This window comes from Passer montanus, unplaced genomic scaffold (assembly GCF_014805655.1).
Source record: "Passer montanus isolate IOZ18808 unplaced genomic scaffold, ASM1480565v1 scaffold54, whole genome shotgun sequence".
In the NCBI taxonomy this organism is placed as follows: domain Eukaryota; kingdom Metazoa; phylum Chordata; class Aves; order Passeriformes; family Passeridae; genus Passer; species Passer montanus.
The window spans coordinates 4,305,722-4,327,057 of NW_024370374.1; the positions used below are offsets into that span (position 1 = coordinate 4,305,722).

At 38.2% G+C, this 21,336-nt stretch overlaps 1 protein-coding gene across 2 annotated transcripts in view; it reads right to left on the minus strand.

Moving 5' to 3' along the window:
• The window catches only part of ANO3 (anoctamin 3), an 88,125-nt gene extending 72,153 nt beyond the window's left edge, over positions 1 to 15,972 (minus strand). The window contains exon 1 of one of the 2 annotated variants that reach the window (XM_039725122.1): positions 14,219 to 14,389. In XM_039725122.1, the coding sequence (XP_039581056.1) occupies positions 14,219 to 14,264 (46 nt within the window). In that variant the 5' untranslated portion in view covers positions 14,265 to 14,389. Of the gene's footprint in view, positions 1 to 14,218; positions 14,390 to 15,779 lie in introns of those variants that run through there. The other variant, XM_039725123.1, reaches the window with a different exon arrangement.
• Positions 15,973 to 21,336: the final 5,364 nt, after the last annotated feature.

The window sequence follows — 21,336 nt, forward strand, 5'->3', positions numbered from 1 at the left end:
AGTAGTAGACATGTACACACCAAGCAGAAAAAGCCAAATAGACTTGTTTTGCTATTACAATTCCATTTATTTCTTCTTTCCCTACTTAATATTCCTCTGGCAGCTAGCATGAGCATGGAAACAATTATAGCATGACTGTAGAAATTCCTAATGTCAGCAAAAAAAGGTAAATAATGTTTATGGTTTAATTAGATGCTGCCTTTTTTATTTTAGCACTTCTGCCTTGGAAAGTTTTCTTTCCAAGGGGATGCTGGGGATTCCTGTAACTGAGGCAAATCTCTATGTGGCTCAAAGCCAGAAAAGAGAGCTGTACTACGGCTGTAGAGCCAGAACAGAGAGCTGCACTAATCACAGCTTTCTGATAGATCAGGCAGGAAAGATGGAGCTAGAATATGATAAGATTTTCTGGTTTTTAAAATAGTATGCACAATTTAATTGAATGCTCAATATTATGCCAATCTAGAAAGACTCTAAATAAAGCAACCTCTCAGAGGCCTTCAGGTTTTGGCCATTAGAAACATAAAGGAAAAATCTTGCTGTGCTTCATTCTGTGAAATACAGACTCAGATGATCATTTTGGTACTGTTAAGAAAAAAAATTTGTCTTTCATTTACTCCTTATTTTAGATGAGGAAAGTTTGGCAGCTAGTCCCTATTAATTGTTAACTCAATGCTAGAAGCAAGGCTGGATCAGTGCTAACCTTGTAAAGAGCAGCCCAGTAACTATTCCCCATTTAATCCAGCATAAATCTTAGCATCAAAAAGGAGTAGCTTCTATCTAAGCCAAATCATAACATCAGCCTTTGGCCGGTTAATGAGGTACACATCATGGGCACTGTGCTGCTTGAGGCCTTGCCCTGAACAACACTTAGGCACTGATCTACTTACAAAAACACAAGTTGCTTATTTTGGTCACTGTATTTTCAGTCATAACCAATACTGCTCTATAGATTTCCAGTCAGAGGTGAAAAACTACCCCTAACCCTCCTCCCTTCTCCTCCAAACCTATCCCCAGATTTCATTACAGAGACAGACCTAGTTGTGGTTTATAACAAATGCCAAGCTCTTGGTCCTATTATTCAATTCCAGTAAGGTTTATTATATTCAGCTGAAAACCTGATGCTGGCAAAACTTCAGTGAGAATGGCAGGTAGGCAGAAAGTACTCAGGACAATGACCTGGCTAAGGCTTACAGTATTTCCATGGGAAAAGTGCTGCAGTAAAACTGAATAAAAAACTGAATTTGTGCCAGAAGATATTTTTTGGGAGCATATTCTTTTCCCTGTCACAGGGTTATTTGAAATGCTTAAGTTATATATATAAGTCTTGAAAAACTTCTGCAGAAAAGGTGCATGCATTTTACTACTACTTTCAAAACACTGCCTCTATAGGGTTTCAAGCATCTGAAGCCTGAAAGGGATCATAACCTCTGGCATTACTAATGGCTACACCAATCAAGCATCTCATTAAAATATTTATTTCTACTAATTATTAATTTCATTAATTTAAAAGTTTGTGTTTTTTTCAGTTATCTCATTACTAAAAAACACAGCACTCCAGAAGGTTAAAAATGTTTACTGAACAAACAAGCTATACTAAGGAGCTTCAGCCATATAAGACTTCAGTTTTTCTCAGCCAGAGATGTTGGCATCCTCTATTCAGTAAGAGCAACACTACTTGTGTTCAGGGGGAATGGCTTTGAACAAATGGAACAGCAATTCCTTCAAATACTGCAAAGCACACTGTGTTTATGTTCCATCACATAGACTGTAGCTCCATCCGGACCAAGATTCTAAATCTTCACTTGATGACGCAAGCTCAGAATCCTAAGACCAGTATCTTTAAATTTCCTTATTTAGCAGGGCTACTTTTCTCTGTGAAACTCCAGTGTAACTCCCAAGCTATTTTAAATGGAATCTTTAAAATTGATGCCTTTGTGTGCTCACACTGAAATAAACTGAGATGCAATTTTGCCGTCCATAGCCATGTATGAAAGCCACACTGATTTTGGCAGTTTGTGCCTGTACTATTATTGGTCACCTGAGAACTCCTCTGCAGATCTTTAGAGCTCTCAATCCTGAAGAGCTAAGCATTTTTTCATGTTTGAACTGCAGTGCAGGTTCCTGGTAGCTTTAAGTGACTGCTGAGAGTCAGCATGTGACAAAGGCTGCTTGGAGGAAGGAACAGAATACAATGGAAAGCCTGTTTAGCTTCTTTTTTCCACCTCCTTCAGCAACCTTTGTACCAAACTCAACTCAGCTACTTGAACATTAGGCCCACGTAGGCAGCTCAATGCTGTGGAGGTGTACAGAGCTATTTTAAAAATCTGTAATTTTATAGTTTTCCTAAATTACAGGGGAAAAATTGAGATTATTTCTAAAGTACGTAAAAATTCTAAAGGTTAAATACCTGGAAAATAGTTACCCATGCTCTTTCAAAGCTTATTATTTAAGGAGAAAATGATACCCTTTCAACAAACACAATTAAGCAAAACGTACAGAACTATGTAACTCTTCTATGTTCATCGTTGCACCTGATGAAGATTTCAATATTACTGGAAGATAATTTTTTATTTGCATGTGTAATGCATTTTATTAATGTTCTCTAACTTAATGAAGTTATGGAATTGTTCATATAGAAGAGAATTCTTATCTCTCTGTTTCAAATCTAGATGCAAATTCATTTCAACCATTATTTTGTCACTTTTTAAAATATACACTGCATCTCCTTTCATAAAAATATGGAACATCCTTCCACCCATCTCTGACCTTTGGTGGAAAAAGATTTAATTAGCAAGAGGTTCATGAAAGGCTGGAGAACAATGCATCCTGGAGGATACATGTCTTAATACACACATCAGAAATTCGGAGTGACAAAAGGCCTTTCCTGACAATGCCCTTCACTGAACACACACCTCCATCATAAATGCATTCAGATTGATTTTATCCTTTACAAACAAAGCATCCTACTGAACTATCAAGCCTATTGAAACACTTTAGTAAGAGTTATGAAATACCAAGATGACCCTGATTAATTAAAATTCAGTTAAATCAATTAGATCATCTCAAAGAAAAGACAGGGAATCATATTTAACAGATGTTATTAAACTCATACCAACTTAGTAACTGACATTTGAAATTTGCAGCTTTCATTTCAGATTTGCAAATAATTCTTATATGCTTAGAAGCTTATCTGACTTTTCTATGTATGGCAGCAATTAAAAGGTAGTTTCTCTAGCACTGCAAAACCTGCCTCACTTTCTTTCTTAGAACACTGTCCATAAAATTATTAACATGATAATAAATTCAGTGGAATTAAATACAAAGGAAGCATATCCAACACAAAATCAGAGTCTAAGTTAAATGTATAACAAGTTTTTCTGTGATTACTGACCTTTTTTAAAATTACTATTTCCATTTCAGGATTTGAAAGCCATCTCCAAAAAGTTTTTCTGGAAGTGATTATTGACCTTTTTTAAAATTACTATTTCCATTTCAGGATTTGAAAGCCATCTCTATATATGTTAATGCATAAAAGGAGAAAAGAAAAAGTAAATACTTTTCATTTCATAAGGATGTAAAACAAAAGTGAATATAATATTAAGAATAGCTGGCACTAAAGAGATTGCAAAAACTGTCATTTGCAATTAACTCATTTCATTTAACATGAAGATTCATATACCTATTAATTTTTTTCAAATTTTCCTGAAGCATAATTCACACCAGTAAAACCTGACTAAAAAGCCCACTCTAAACACCAAGCAGAGTGTGTGGGCCTAGTGACCAACCTTTGAAAGGTTGCTTTAGGAAGGGTAAGGATCTATTCTCTTTTTGTTTTGCTACTAGTAGAACACATGGCTTGATTCTAATGCTTTTATTGCTGGCAGCTTTTTAGGCCAAATTAATTCAGTGTGTTGGGTTAAAAGTAAATTAAAATAGCAAGTTCATCTACAGCTGTTGATCTGCCCTTCTTTGAGTCATCTATGCCTATAAGATCTTCTAATGACAGCCAGAATTCCAAATTAGCAGGCATTCTGTATTTGCAGCCTCGAGACCAAAGTTTCGTAGATGACCTGTTACCTATTCAGTACTTTACAAGCTTTTGCTTGTCAGGACAAACATTAACCACCAGCAGCCAAACCATCCATCCTTCACACCAACTGACAAAGCCATGCATACTCCTTTTGAACAGTTTCCTCCACACTTTGCTGGTGAAACCAACAAAACAATTTCATTTAGAAATTCATGGCACTGGCTATTTGCTGTAATAACTGGCACTGCACTTCCCAAGAAGTGGTGTCAGCAGTGAAGCCCTTGCAGAAACAAAGGCTGATTCCTTCTTGAGCTACTTTGACAATTGTGAAGCTAGGAGGTCAAGGGAAGAGATGACTCCTCTCTAGATGACTCTCCTGCAGCCACATCTCAAACAGCATCCAGCTTTGGGGAGCTCCTGGTAAATAACATGGAGAACATAAATCTTCAGTTCCCTTGAAGTTTCTGAACAGAGCTTCAAAACTTATGCATAAAAAAGATAAAAGGATGCAAAGGTATGCGCACAGGATGATAAATATAGCTGGAATCAGGGGAGAAAAGACAAAGAGAACTACAGTGGGTTTTTTGGCAAGTTATGTAATGAGGAGCAACAGCACATGCTCAAAGAAAAAGTTCAAGGAAAGGTTGCCTGTAATACTGAAGCATTCAGTGAATACAACCACCTTTAGAGGACCCTCCAGGGCCATATAAGGACCTCCAGTAGGAGGAAGATGCATGCAAATCAGTTCTAGGAAAGTGATGTTTATGTATTAGGTAGGAAGTACAATGTAATCAATGTGCATGATCATGATGAATAAATACCGAGTCGTGAAGTCTTGTCACACACATTAGATTGAAGGAGACAGCCTTCTAACATGTCCAGTGCTGATAAAGAATGCCTGCTTCATAATGCTTCCAATCGTGGTACAAATTTCCCAGCCCATTTCAGTATCAGCTGAACATACTGAAGGCAGGGAAATGGGGGGTTAAAAAGATGGTTCAGAAGCTGGAGGGCATGGAACAAGCAGAGCAGCTGGTGAAGCAGCACTTTACCTGAGCAGTCTAAGAAAAAACTTATCTGCACATCCAGGCCACCCCGAACATAACTCCACCACCTTAAAAAGGATATTACAGAGAGAAAGGAGAGCAACATAGATGCCTCTCCCTTTATTCAAATAAAGTTACAAATACAAATAAAGTGTCTCCCTTTTGGACTAAACCTCTGACATCATGGATTAGTTTTCCTGATAAAAGCCAAACAGCATAGGAAAGGCACCACATAAAGGCACCACCAAACCCACATTAATACACATTTCTAGTGGAAACGGTATTCAATAATCACCTAACAACCAGTAAAAAATTAATGACAATAGTAGCAACAAAATGGTGTTGCCCCTCTTCCCTCCAGCCCTTCACCTCTGGAAAACGGTGTAATTCAAATGGAGAGAGAAAAGATAAAGAGAAAATTACCCTAATGAAGATAAAAGAGGCTAAAGTAAACTAAAAGTCCAACAAAATGTATTTTTCATGAAGGTATATGCTTTGAAGTTATTCTTGAAGAAATCTATGAAATGTTCTGGACAACGCTTCTGATTTGAATTCTGCTGCTAAAATTTCTTTTTGCATATTAATGCTCACATAATTAGTCTTCTAAACAAAATACTGGAAAGTTGAAAAGGAACTTGGAAAGCCTCAGAGTTTAGCACTAGTATAAATGCTTTGCAAAATTAAAGGAGTAGTTTTGAAAGCACTTCTCTATTTTTTCCCCGTTGTTTAAGGGAAAAACTACTGAATAGCCAGTTTGATCCATTACTTGGTGCCTTGCTTTGCCTTCTTTCCATTCCAGGCTGCAAGAAATTTGGATTCCTTCAGCTTGGGCGGAAAAGACTGACAGCAAATACCTAGGATGGCCACAGGTATGAAATTAATCATGTCTAATAGATTATACATGAACTGGATGATGGCACTAGTAGACCCCTAAGATAACACTCCAGAACCAACATGCTAAAACTGAACAAAAAGCTACAAGTGGCAACCAAGATGGAAAACAGCCCAGTCAGACTGACAAACAAATCACTGTCACTATGAAATGAAAAATCATTTTTCTCTCTAAAGAAACTCCTTCCATTAAAGTACAAGCATTTATGAATGCATATGTCAAAATATTTTTTTCATGCCTCAGCTCAAATACAAGTCAGTCTCAGGTTTATTTTCAGATTTCCTACAATATAAAGTAATAAAAAGTTGTAGATGATCCCTTCCAACACCACAAAAGAAGATAAAGTTTTGATTAGTCCCTTCCAACACATGATATTTAATTCAAAGTAATATCCTAAAAGGTGTTTGCCTGTGGTTCTGGTTGGTGTTGCTGCTGGGGTTGTTTGTCTTGTTACATATAAATATACAGTAAGGGACTGTTATACCATTCCCCATACCTTTGCCAGAAAACCCTCTAATTTCAAAGTTATAATAGTTTGGAGGGAAGGGTTTCCATTCCAAGGGAGATTCTCACCTTCTTTAGCAGACACCTGTCCTTTAAACCAAACAAAATAGCCCACAGCTAAAAACAGACTTCCTTCTCCCACAAAAAAAAAAAAAAAAAAAGCTTCACTAAAATTAATTCATTAAAAGCACTGACTCCATTAGTTTAATGAACCAGAAAGCTAAGAGAATAAAAATATTATATACATTAGACATCTGGATTATGAAGACCACTTCCTTCTCCCACAAAAAAAAAACAAACTAATGCTTCACTAAAATTAATTCATTAAAAGCACTGACTCCATTAGTTTAATGAACCAGAAAGCTAAGAGAATAAAAATATTATATACATTAGACATCTGGATTATGAAGACATATTATTGATAAAGCTTCTAAACAAACAGTAAAGAGCATGGAAATTTTTGAGCAAGAGTAGTTGTACTGAATCGGACATGCGGTGAACAGAATATGACATCTCAAACATATTCTAACTCCAGAGCTTGCCATCACCACAGGAGCTCTCTGGAGCATACGCTACTAGCTACAACTCTTGTGTAACTGCAATGTGCTTAAAAATTTTTCAACGCAGATTTGAGCGAGCTCTAAATTCCTTTGTTTGCGCATCTTTCCTGGGCTAGGGCGCCACACAGGAATCCAGTGAGAACAACAGACAAGATGCAACAAAACACGTGTAGTTTTGTCCTGTGTTTGCTTCAGTAAAATTAATTCATTAAAAGCACTGATTCCATTAGTTTAATGAACCAGAAAGCTAAGAGAATAAAAATATTATATACATTAGACATCTGGATTATGAAGACATATTATTGATAAAGCTTCTAAACAAACAGTAAAGAGCATGGAAATTTTTGAGCAAGAGTAGTTGTACTGAATCGGACATGCGGTGAACAGAATATGACATCTCAAACATATTCTAACTCCAGAGCTTGCCATCACCACAGGAGCTCTCTGGAGCATACGCTACTAGCTACAACTCTTGTGTAACTGCAATGTGCTTAAAAATTTTTCAACGCAGATTTGAGCGAGCTCTAAATTCCTTTGTTTGCGCATCTTTCCTGGGCTAGGGCGCCACACAGGAATCCAGTGAGAACAACAGACAAGATGCAACAAAACACGTGTAGTTTTGTCCTGTGTTGTTACTAACTAAATCAATGAAAACTGTATGAACAGTGGCAATTTGTTGTTCCAAAGGGATTTCCACAGACCTTCTTCAAAGTACACTTCCTCTCCTGAGTCACTGATGGAATCTAACTCAGTGTGCTTTCAAGGGATCTTTGTTCCCACTCACAAGATCCTACCTTTAAGCAGAGCAGTTACATAACAGACGTCACTATTTTCCTGATGTAGGAATATTAGACATGACCCAAAAGGAAAACCTAAGGTATCAGTTTCTTCAAAACCTCACTTAAATACTCAAATATACTGTGAATCAAACTGTGACCTCACCAGTCAGAAAAATAAACAATTCCTCTTAAGTAACTGCACTGGCTAAAAGCCCTCACGAGACAGATGATAATCCAAATTGAGGGAGACTCAGAAGCTCTTTCTGAGGAAACAGTGATGAATTTGCATTCATTGTAGCTCAGAGTTGTTAAAATATATTGTTGTACACTGCAGTTGGGTTTTGAGTTCACCTGTCTCTAATAAATAATCTACTGTAACATAGGCAGTAGAATATATAGAACTGTCCTAACTCCAGAACAAGTCTGATAAAGATTTGTAATCTGGGTAATGTATATACACATATATTATATACATACAATGTTTTCTGCAAATGTTATTGCATGTTTGACTCAAGACAACACAGACACTCTCTTCAGTTTAGACAGACCAAAGCAGAAAACAAGCAATCTTCATGTTGCTCAGCCAAAATGTGAATTTAGCAAATCCACTTTCTGCTATCACACTATGTCTAAAATATGGATGGCTAGTTGGTTTTTTTTCATTACTTTCCCAGTTGTTACCTAGCCATCTGCATTAACTGTAAAGCAAGGCTCTTAGTACCGTTAGCTAAGACAGTGTTTCAATTTCTCAGGTTATTGGAACTTCAAAATACCTCTAATCATAAAATATGCTGACTAGTGCTGATTTTGCAATAAAAACTGATATATTCAAAATACTACTACAACAGAATACAAACTGAAAGGGCTGTTTCATTTACACTCATTTAGCAGATTTCAAAAATGACAAAAAGCAGAATAAATAAAGCAAAATACGAAGGCAGATCAGGAACTCGCAACTTGGTGGTATACCAAATGAAATATAACTGATGAGGGTTCTAAAGAAAAAGGGTGGTGGCAAGGGTTGTCTATTTTCACAGGTCCTCATTCAGGCAATTTTGAAAAGCTGTGGAATAGGTACAAGGTTTGTCCACAGATAAGTACAAGGTTTGTCCACAGATACAACTGTATCAAGCTATACAGTTGTAGGAAGTTAATGCCCAGACATCTAATCACAGCAGCATCATCTTTAGCTAGAGAGTTATGCGACATCCCAAAATTTTCTGATAACCTTAACTTTCCCATTTCAAATATCCATTCAGTGAAAAAAAAAACTTTTTCTCTACAGCACTCATACACCTGCATAATATAAGGTTTAATATGTCATGTTTAGTGATTGTTTTCAAAAAGCTCTGTATTTTTTCAAGTTACAACCCACAACAGTATAATCTGGAATAAAAAGACACATTATGGGCCCTTCAAAGGGGTCTGAGTGAAAAAGATGGAGTGCATCCTAGGTTGAGCAGTTGTATCAGGCAAAAGAAGTAAGAGCAAATATAGCCTTATAAAACATTGGACTTTCCCTGTCAGTGCCCTGAAAAAACATTTTCAGTAATGCTGTTTAAATATAGTATTGCTTTTAGGGACTGTATTAATAGCTGCATTGCTCTCAGCTTTCAGAGTTGAGTATGGCACTGAAATTTTCTGTGTATGTTAGTGTTCCTTGAAATGAAAACTCAAGAGCTGAGGCCAAAAAAAAATTGCTTCATTCACACTGACATGAAATCTTCGCCTTTCTGCTCTGGAGAACAGTGGCAAAGGGTCACCCCATCTCTCAGAAGTGTTTGTGTGACAGAATTCCATCATCTAGTCATTTCAGCAGTGTCTTCAGATTATTAAGTTTACTAGGTTCAGTGGAGAATTCTTAATCACAAATCCAAGTGTTCCTGAATACTGAAAACTCTGGAGCAACAAAAAATGTGATGTATACAAATTCTCACTGAAATCCACAAGAAATGCAAGTCAGTTTCACGTGTTGTTTTGTAAAGAATGCAGGTCATTAAGAGTTTAAAATCCAAGTAAAGGAACCATAACAGACTGCTTTACTCCACAACAACAGTGGCTCTCAAAGTAGCTCCAAGTGATTTAACAAAAAAGTCAATGAAGCAACAAGCTATCCAGTGCAGGCAGAGCTATTCGAGATTCTCAAGCCTCAATCGCTTTAATTCACACTACAACTTCAAGTGGCAATATATAAAATGAAACAAAATATTTGGCACCGATAAGAATTGGAATACATCTGTAAACACACCTTTCATGAAGATCCCTGATTTCTTCAGAAGTCTCAATTTGAGCTATTTCAAGATAAAACCCTTGAGAGGCTAAATCAGTACTCTCAAAGACTGAATGAGTATTGAAGATGATGAACTCCTTCCTGCCTCATTGAACCAGCAAACACTGAACTCCTTGACCAGACATGTGAGAGGCACCCCAAGTTAGCCACTGGATTTCCATCTGCTGTCCACATTCTTAAATCTCACATGCCAAGATGAAAGCAACTCCATTTGAAAGCACAGAATATCTTTTCTTTTTCCCAGCACTGAACTCCTTCATTAAAAAGCTTTGATAGAGGTATTAAAGGAACAACACTACTCAGCAAAAGCACCCAGCAAAGTATGCAGGAAAGCATAGTCTGTGTATCAGGATAAAAGTCCTAGACATTTTGAATTTTAAGAGTAGTAATTGCCTTGACCTGCCACCCACCAAGGATCTGTTAAAAGAGCGCATTGCAAATGATGTTGCCTTTCCTTCTGAAGAACACAAGTTTTCAGTAGAATCCCCTAATAAAACAAGCAATTGCTTAGCACCTGTCCCACACCTATTATGGAAACGACAAAATCTACCCTAAGGCTGCAGCATATTTTTATGTCCTACATGTAAAAGATTATGATTCCTAACTAGCTATCTTTCCCTGGAATTATTAAACTACAAATGACAGTAGAGATTATCTTTGCTCTTATCAACATTATCTTATTTCTCCTTTATGAATAACTATTAATTACTTGCTAGTTTTAAACAAACCTGTATGGTAAAGTAGTACATACAGTAATGTACAGTATATATTACCTGTATATTAATCTTTAAGGAAGGCTGGGAAGAAATCCGTCCTTTTCCTCTGAAGTAATTCCTCAGAGGCCATAGGTTGCATCACTTTTTGAAAAAGTAAAAAGTACAAAGGTCTATATTCACTAACATGGTTTTTATCTGAGAATATTACTGAGGAAAATCATTTCAGAAAAAACAGTTTCTGCCAAAGCAGAGGTTAAAAATAGCCAGAAAATACTATACAGATGGCTAAACAAATCTAACACACTGCTGTGCCGAGACACAGATTAGTCTACCTCTAGGACACTGCTCTTCTCTACAGACATTATCTTTGGATACAAGTAGAAGAACAAGAATTGTGGGGGTGAAGAAGAATTAAGATTATTTTTTTCAACCCTGTGTCTTTTTATAACACTACACTGAATTCTGCTGCAGGTTTTGAAACTGAGGGTTTCACTCTGCATACACAATTTGAACAAAGAGCAAGACAAAAAGATGGCAGCAGCCTCCTACTCTGAACACCTCCTCACTTTGTCAAGAAGGGAAAGATAAATCAAAGAAAAACAACACCTAAATTCTAAACACTAACAAATCCTCAGGATATAATTTTTTTCTTTCTCTCTTTTCTCTTTCCTCCTGAAGGCTCCTAGACACCCAAGAGACTGGAGAACCTAATCTTCTTATTCCTCCAAAACTTGTAAAAACAGCTTGTGTACTGAAACCACAACTTCTCAGCTAGAAAAAAGTGCTCAGTGCAAGTAAGAGAAAAAAAAAATGCTCTCTACCCCATTTTGCCTCCCATTTTAAAAGTTATTCCTCTTTAGCAAGTGAGTTTGAATATTATGTTACCTGGCAATAGGTAGGTTCTGTTTCTGAAATGTTTAAAATTACCTTCCATTAGTTTTCAGGAACTATGAGACTTGCTGATATGTATTTTTCCTACATGATTGAGAAGCCACATAAAAATAATTCCCTTTCAATGCCCCCCCCCCAAAAATGATGTTTGGTCTTAATGCAAGTGAAGCATACAAGGCACAGCTGTGATGGGCATTTGGCCATTTCATGAAGATTACCACTGATTCTGTAAAGAAAGGGAATTTAGGGCACAATTTAGCGAGCAGCTGGAAAACAAACAATGCATTTAGTCAAAATCTCAGCAACAGTAAACTAGAAATTACAGTAAGCAAAATATTAAATTTTAAATAAAGACTGATACAAAAGACTAAATTAAAAGAAAAAAAGACACAATGTCTATTGCTGCCGAGATCAGTGTCCATGAACTTCAAAGTACCACATGCTCAGCTTCAGTTTCTTCTCAATTCTTGATTACCATTTATGTTTGCTTAGTTTTGCTGCAGCCTTTTGCTCAAGATTTCATGCTGTCCTTCCCCATTCCTAAAAGCTTTAGGCTGAGAAAAGCAGACCAAACTCAGGTACATTTTGTACAAAGCACACTGCATTTGAGAACTTTGGGAAAGCCACAGTCATGTTAGGCAATGCTGTCCAGGTTACCCAGCTCCATAAATGCATCCTCTCCTTTCCAAAGCCTGATGACTGGCAAGGTACCGCAATCAGGATTTTTCAGGAATAAGGAGATGAGAACAACAAAACTCACTTAGTTTTTACAAAGTTTTACGACTTGTGCACACATAGAGTTTCGTAAATCACAAGTCAAAGAACCTGAACATAGTTAAAGTTGACAGACATTGTTGAAAGAGAAACTGAACAAGAAACAAGTTTCAAAGGATGGCCTCGCCAAATAAGACTGGAAACTTTGGAGAACTAGAACTATGAAAGATGCATTATAGTGGGACCCACAAGGGGTAATTTTAGATAATTGGCTTTAAGGCACCAACAGCATGGTGTGGCTAAAGCTGATAGGCCAAGAAACACTTACAGTGTATTGTAATTAAGAAATAGATGACTTCTGATTGTGATGGCGTGAATTATAACACCTGTATTGTCTCACCCTTCATGTGAGAGTGGAAATGGATTAAGTTTCTAAAACACCTCTCAGTTGCCCCATCTCTGGGTCAGAAAAGGGCATACATAATCTGACAAATTAAAGTTAGTTTTGGGGTTTTTTAAAGATTATTACAGAATAGCTGCATTTTTTCTCAAGAGCCTTGACAATGATTCTGGAGCTTGCTAATCATTGCTGTAATGTAAGAAATATTGTCTTATGAAAAAGCAAGGATTAACACTGTGGCTTCAAGGCTTCTAATGCTTTTATAAATGTAGACTTGACAGTTGAAAAAATACATTTTTATACTAATTAATTACCTTTGAGCCTGACTAAACTAGACTTTTTACAGTCTGAGACAGCACCACTCATTACTCCACACAAGACTGGCATTAAATGCAAAACTCTACAGTAAGGAAGTAAATTTATTATGGGACTACCAGAATGGAAAAAGTGCTTTGAATTATTTATGTTCAAGTAACCAGTCAAAGAGAAGAACTTGAATGAGGCAAAATCCAATAAGTGACCTCATGATTTATGTATAAAGAATACCATTTCCTGTCATAATTTACAGCATACTGCACTATAAGAATTTTTAAAAAAAGTTTGTCAATGATGGAACGAGAACAAAGTGAGAGAAATCTTGGTTCATCTGACCCAATCAGAGTAGAATTAGAAATAAAAAATATAGAAAAATATTGGTTCCATCATCAAGAAACAAATAAAGTTCATTGAGAGAATTACCTTTTTTCTAAGACAAATACAATGCAGTTTTTATAGTGATGGTAATCACCACTGGAACTTCACCTTTACATTTTCTGACAAGCAAAGAGCTTCTGTTTTGCAATTAAAATCCCAGACAGAAAAAACCAACTCAATACGTTGCAACCCAAGCTGCATCTGCACCTACAACACCAGAGCCCTGCTCACAATCACAGCTACTATTCTTCCTCTACTTTTGGGTTACAGGATGACACGAAGACTAAAACCTAAAAACAAACCTAGTAACAACCGCAGTGAACTCAAGAGGCTGAACGACCTGTCTGCATCACGCATGTAAGCATCTTTAGGCTCACCTGCACAGTGAGAACCAGAGCATCACCGCCCTTCGGGAAGAAAAACTGGGGCGGGGCCGGGCCGGGCCCTTCGGCCCCGGGGCGCGGACGCCTCTGGGCTCGGCCCCGCCGCGCTGCCCTCCCACAGCCGCATCGGCGCCCGGCAGAGCATCCCACAGCACCGGTGCGCTCCGGAGCGGGACCGGGCACGGCAGCACCCCCGGGCAGAGCGCAGCACACACAGAACGCAGCGGCACCCGGAGCCGTCTCCCCGAGGCTGCCCTCCCCGAGCCGCGGCAGGTGCGCGGGGCCTCCGGGGGAGCGGGCACGGCGGGGCTCGCACTGACCTTTCTGCTGGCGAAAGCACTGGATGGAGCCCGAGTGGTGAACCATCCTGGCGGAGAGCAGCCTCCGAGCTGCCAGCCCGCCGGCTGCGGCGGCGGGGGGCGGGCACCCAGCGGCACGGCACGGCACGGCGCGGCACGGCGCGGCACGGCCCGCCGCGCAGCGGAGGCTGAGGGAACGGCTGAGGGGGTGGCCCAGAGGGGATGGCCCAGGGAACGGCTGAGGGAACGGCCCAGGGAGCGGCTCAGGGAACGGCTGAGGGGATGGCTGAGGGGATGGCCCAGGGAGCGGCTCAGGGAACGGCGCCGCAGCCCCGGGGGAGGCGGTCAGGCCGGGCCTGAGGGGCGGGCGCGGAGCCGGGGCTGTCCCTCCGCCCGCAGCGGGAATGGTGCCAGCGGGAAGCGCTGGGAAAAGGCTGTGCGCACCCCGCTGAGGAGGAGCGGGCCCCAGCCCCGCTATCCCTATTGCTTTGTTGTACCCTCGTCTCCCTTTAGAAGACATCAGGTGTTCCCGTTGAGGTGAAGGACAGCGAAGTAAAAATTGCACCTCCTTGACGCGGTAACGGCTGCGTTGAAATCTCAATGCTGTGAGTTAAGTTGGTGTTACGTCGCCTCCATCCCTGTCCTCACACCGCATCCCGAAGTTGCATCACAGCTTTTTTTATTTCTATGTAGCTTATAAAAGTTAGAGTCTCAATCTTACTGCAGATAATTTTTTACAAGATACTAGATTACAAATTGAAGCCTGTTGTGGCCCATTTCTATGCTATTTGTATCATCATTTCCTCTTTCTCTACAGTGTATACCAATAGCTCATTCTAGACAAGAGAAGATTCAAACTAAAAAGGGGTTTCATAATTTCTTTCCTTGTTGCTCTCGCCTCACATGATTCTCTCTGGATTCTGCATAACTTTTATGATAGCATCCTTCAATTCCTGTAGAATGTTTTGGGTTCATTTTTGTTTATTATTTTTCCTACCACAATAATCTGGGGGGTTGGTCCTTCTAAATTGATTTAGTCAAATATTCTAGCCTGCATCTAGCAGTATCTATATCCTCTTCTCCATTTAGGGATACAAACATTATTTACTCATCAGCAGAAAATTCAGTCACCTAACTAGCACAGGTTACTACAGTATTCCTTCGAAGTCTGTGGTTCCATTTGTGTCCTGTCAGACTTCCTCTGACAGTAAAGGCAGAACTTCCGCATAGCTGACTGGGGCTTGTCGTGTACAATCTGCTAAAAAAATTACATAATTGCTACCCCATACTACAGTCTGTACTATAAATTGTACTACTTTGTCTGTATCAGTGTAGTTAAGCAAATAAGATGGATACACACTTTTTTTTGTGTAAGAATGTTCTTCCACTATGAAAACATATTAAACAGCAGTATATAAACCAAAACATCCATGCATGTAGAAAGGCAGGCAAAATAAAAATTGCATCCAAACTGGCGAGGTATTCCCCAGCACTTTTTTTAGAGTACAACAGAGACTGCTCTTACATAACATGCAGCTGACACATCCAATTGGTACCATACGGGGGAAAAAAATAAACTTACCTCCTCAGGATAACTGACCACATTTCGGGTTGGTTTGCAACATTTGCAGAAGGTTTGTTGTTAGTTTAAGAAAATATGCAGAAGCTATAGTGCTATAGTTTGTATCTTACTCATTTTTTGGTCTCCAGTGGCTGTCTGCACAGTGAAGGTAACAGATGAGGCATTCCTCTGCACTCCTGCAATTTTAGAAAAGCTTCTGAGAACAGCTTTTTCCTGCTGAGATACAGCACTATAAATGTTGCACGGCAGAATAAGCCAGCCAGCTGACTCTTGCTGATCAACAAGTTCTGGCAAACTAAAAGCAAGCTAAAAAAAGAGGTAGAACAAAATCTTTGTTGTTTACTTTCAAGCTTTAATGTAGACATCAGAGTGGATTCATAGAGATTAAAACCAAATCTATACCCTGAAAGCCAGCCAGGAAAAACAGAGAGCATAATAAAAACTATAAGCTCAATAAACATATGCAATCTGCAGATGTAGCAAGAATGAAATGTAGTTCTTCCACTGTAATGGTCTAAACCTTGGTCAGGTTCTAGGGCAGATCTATTCTTCAGGAAACCTTGGCTGACATCTTTTGACTTGCCTATGAAGCAGAGGAGCAGTGTACATTATGCTCCTTCTCTCAGCAGCACAAAACCAAGGAGGGCCATCACTGGCTCTCCAGTGATAGTAATTCCAAAATGCAGAGGGGAAGAAGAGGGGCTCATAAGCAAAATTACAGATGAAAGAGATTATCACACTCACTCTTGGAAAAGAGGCTGTCAGCTGCCTGGTACTCAGGGCCATCCTAATTTCTGGTCCACAGTCCTCCACAAGGACTTACAGAACCCCTGAAGTCAAGCAGATTTCACTGACACTAGTACATTTCACTGACATAATACAGAAGAGGAAGCCAGGGTAAGGCAGTGCTCAGAAACCCTGTACAGGATTAAATGCTGAGACTAGAAAATTATAAATTATTTACATTATAATTACAAAGCTCTATTTCTAACAGTAGGTGGTATGTATGCATGAAACTATGGATAAGACAGCTGAGGCTAGGGTCTGCAAAAGAGAAGAAAAAAATACCTCTACAAAGGTTATTAATTCACTTTTTAAATCCTTCACACTGTCAACTGACTAAACTTAATAATTGTAAAATATGATCATATGAGGATCTTGAAATATAGTTCTTTGGTAAATAAGGAGAGCTTGAAGATCTTTTTAGAGGGCAGAGAACAGAAAAATTAAGACTTGATGGCTAAGATATATAAGAAATGCATACCTTCTTAGGCTTCATATGCACATTGAAATAAAAATTACTCTCAGAAGCACTGTCTAATGAAATATTTAATTATATTATGCTATGTCTCACATTTATCTCTGTGTAAGTTCTTATAAATTGTTTCTAAAACCAATGAAAGACAGAGCAATCAGGATCAAACAGAACTAGATTAAAGTCTTCTACCCTGACAATCAACAGAACCAAAATCATGACTTAAAGGCTTAAGGTTGATCATATTGAATTTTTTAACCTAAGTTTTAGGTTTTTAGTTTTGACAGTGAGATTAATTCTCTGTGATAGACATCCTTTTTCATGAGGTAGTCTTTGTCAGAAGAGATAAGAAAATAAGATTTGTTCTTGCTTCATCATAATACATCTAGCCTTGTGAAAATCTGTATTATTTGAGATCTGTAAAACTTCGAAATTCTAAGAACAGGAGGACTGTGTTGTTGTACCACTAGAACAGGCTATGAGAAAGACGTAATGCTTTAAATTAATTTTTGTATTTCCACAGTGCTTTTCAGAAAGTCAAATAAAATAGAACCGTAAATTAAAACCTAATTCACCTGTGTTGTGTCTTATGCCAATTATTTCCTTAAGAAATATAGCCACCTCAAAAGTTGACTACAGCCAGTGTTAACTATTGCCCAGAAAGAAAATGGAACGTACTCCAAAGAAACTCATGAGGTTCAGCAAGTGCAAAATCCTGCCCCTGAAAAATCCCCATGCATCAATTCATGCTGAGCAGCAGCTCTAGCAGAAAGGACCTGAACATTATGGGAAGCACTACCTTGAACACCAGCCAACTGTGCACTTGCATCATAAATAAAGAAACCTTAGGAGAAATGGAGCCAGCAGATGAAAGTGGTATTAATTGCCTTTACTTGGCATGACTGTAGCTGTACCTGCAGTTTTGTGACTGGCTTTCCTACTTCACGCCCTCTCAATTCAGGAAAGGTGTTGGAAAATTGGAAAAGGTCCATAAAGTGCTACTCAAGAAGGTCAAGGGTCTACAGTAAATAAACTGTGAGAAGTTGAATAAATGAGGCTCATTTAATATTAAAAATAAGGAGTTCCAGGAGCCTACCACTACTGGGAAACCACTTGCAAAGGTTACAGTAATAAACCCTTTGCAGTACTAAACGATCTGGGTAGTGACAATAGCCACACATGATGGCATGAGAGACTCAGACTGAGCACTAGGAAAGAGTGGAATTTTACAGCATTGGTGATACATCATCAGAACATGTAACCCAAAAAGAGGTGAAATACCTGTCCTTGAAGGTTTTCAAACATGCCTTGACAAGGCTGTGTCTGACCCAGTCTGGTGATGGCAATGGAAAAGCTGCAGAACAGGAGGTTGGACCTGCAAGGGCTATAATAAAGGATGTAATAAAAATAAAATTCAAGGGAGTTGGAACCAGATTGATTCCAAACAGGAAGTAGACACACAATTTCAAATTGTAATTAAATCATCAAGGTAATTTTGCATATCTACAATGAAGGATTTTGTTGACTATATGTTTATGAAGCTTTTCAAAGGACAAAACAGCAAGATGATATTAAATATCCTTTCTCAAACATACTAATGTCTAAAATTCTGTGAAGTACATTTTCTTATGAATTGGCAAGAAAGATTTTGAGACGGTGATTCTTTAGTGTAAAATGTCTGAATAAGAGCGTTAAATATTTATAGCAGCGCCCAAATTTATTTATTTTGTTATCAATTTTTATCTAAAACATTTAAATAGTATGAAAAACTAGTGTTTACAGAATTGTTGGGTCCACCTCTCAAGAAGAGCGGTTCTGTACTACTTAAAGTTCTGCAATGCAAAAATCATCTTTTCAATATTTGCAGTAATGTTGTTTCCAAATTTTTTTATCTTACTGACAACAGTGAGAATTTTGCCATAGAGAGTAACATAATGATCCTCTAATGAAGCTGTCAGTCACTGTGGAGAAGGTCTGAAAGCAGATTTGCTAAAGTATGTAGTAGGTTAATTAAAAATCTGAACAACATATCGATAAAGATTTTACTGTCTGTTGCTAAGACACAAACTCTTGAAATCTCACTGATTTCCATTTTTTAATATTTCATTTCTATGGTAATTTAAGAGACATTTTCTGCTGGTATAGATAGAATTTTGTTAAATCCATAGAACTGTGGTTTCTGACTGATATAAAATGTTTGGGATTCAATTCTGTAGCTCTCTGCAATTGCATGCTTCCTTTAAAGCTTATAGTTTACTTTCATACATTCATGTTTGCATCCTGATCATCTCCCTGAATGGGGTTACTTTTGCAGTATGAGATCAATTTATCAAGCTAACATGAAAGAGAAACAAAAAGAAACTTTACAGTCCATGTTTTTAGTAAAATTTCATTTTCCTCAGCAAAGAAACTCCATTTTGTTGTTAAATATTTGGGTCAAACACTAAACAAATTCTAAAGTGTTCCTCATTCTTGTGCCTGGTATACACTGGAATCCTTGGAACATACTTATAAAGAAGTGAAAAAAATGAGTGAATTGTTCATTGCTAAAAACCCTTATATCAATGCAAAAAGATCATAAAGAAAACACTAATGTCAAGAAATGGGTGTAGAGGAAAACTGAATTTTAATAGCAGCATCCAATTTACATACCTATACAAATTTTTCAGGTAGGAAAGCTTCTATATTGTGATATTTTTCTCTTCTGTTACGCATCTCAGTTTTCTTATTTCACATTTTATCTGAAGCAAACTGCAAGAAAGATTATTCTCCTCTAACTCTGCAGTACCAGCTGTCAAACTGCTGCAATGTATTTCTGAATCACAGCCTCATTTTTCAAGTAAGGAAGAAAATAATCAGCTAGACTAATAAAAAGCATTGTCAGTGACAAAACTATCCATCATCTAATTCAGTTTCACAGTGTAGACCTATTCTGCAAATGTGCCCATTGTTTCTTGAGTATCATGTTCTTAGTACAAGGAGCTTCAAGAACTACAGTGCCAGATGCTTTTAGAAACAAGACATTGACATAGTCCTTAGCTGCATAGTCTAAACTTACGTTGTTTTTTTTTAAAAAAGCTGCCATATAAGCATGTCTTCCTAGAATTAGGAAAAAAATGTCTTGTCGCTAAGAAGATCTGGTCTCCTGGGTAGTCAGCTCTTTGGTTTAGAGATTAACCCTCTGTTGCTGCTTAGTGCAGTTTTGACAGTCAAGTCTTGGATCACCTTCACACTACTTCTGTGTAGAGAACCTCGTAGTTATTATTTTTAGTGGATATAAATCAATTTCCTATTTGCTGATGGCTCATGGAAAAATTCAATGCAAAAGGAAAAAAGAAAAAAGAAAACTTATAAAACCATACATAGTATATTCATGTTTTGAGCAAAATGTTGCTGAATAACCCAAAGAGAACAAATCTAGCTTGACAATTACACAGAGTTGAAGTTTTTCACTGCTCCTTTAAAAGTTATATAGCTCTGCCATCACCTTTTTTTCTTCTCCACATCCTTAAAGAAAAATCCCATCATACTCTCTGTAAACTGACTGTCTGGTTAAGAATGCATACCCAAAAAAAAAATACAATAACTCCTATTGCAACAAGCATTATGATTACCTGGACCTCTTCCCTGGTGGTGTCTGACAGGAAAAATGGTAATAACACACATTAGTTCATCTTGACCCTGAGGAATTGTTCTGCAGGAAAGGAGACAAGCTGGTGAAAGTGTTTATGTTGCAAAAAGGAGCCTGTGTTTGCAGAACAGAGCAGCAGGTGAAAACCTGAGGTAAACAAGGAATGTGGCCTTGGATGGTTGAACCTTTTTCTGCCTTTTATTTCTGTCATTCTGTCAGGACTGGAGAAATAAAATGTGTGAAACAGTGCTCAAGGATGGTGGGAGGAAAATGCTTGCTGATGCCTCTGGGTAATAACTGTTTGAATATGAGGCACTTGTCAGCTTTATGTTGATGCTTTCAGAAGATGATTTTGGGAGAGACATCAGGAAAAGGAAGCATGCTGCAACTGCCTGCAGAGCTTTAGATTTATTTCAGATAAATCGGTTAAATTATTTATCTGAGTTATTTATGCCATGGGGTATTTCTTTCAGTGTAAGAATACACCAGGATGACTGATAAAAATAAAGAAAATTGAATGCTCACAGAACACAGCTCACAGGTACTGTTCTTCCTCCCTCCCAGGGGATTGCTCACACGAACTCTGTGCTTGTGGAGCTGTATCAGGCTGGCACCTAGGGCGTATTTTGCACAGAGATGGATTTATGCACCTCAGAAAAGGTCAGAGACAG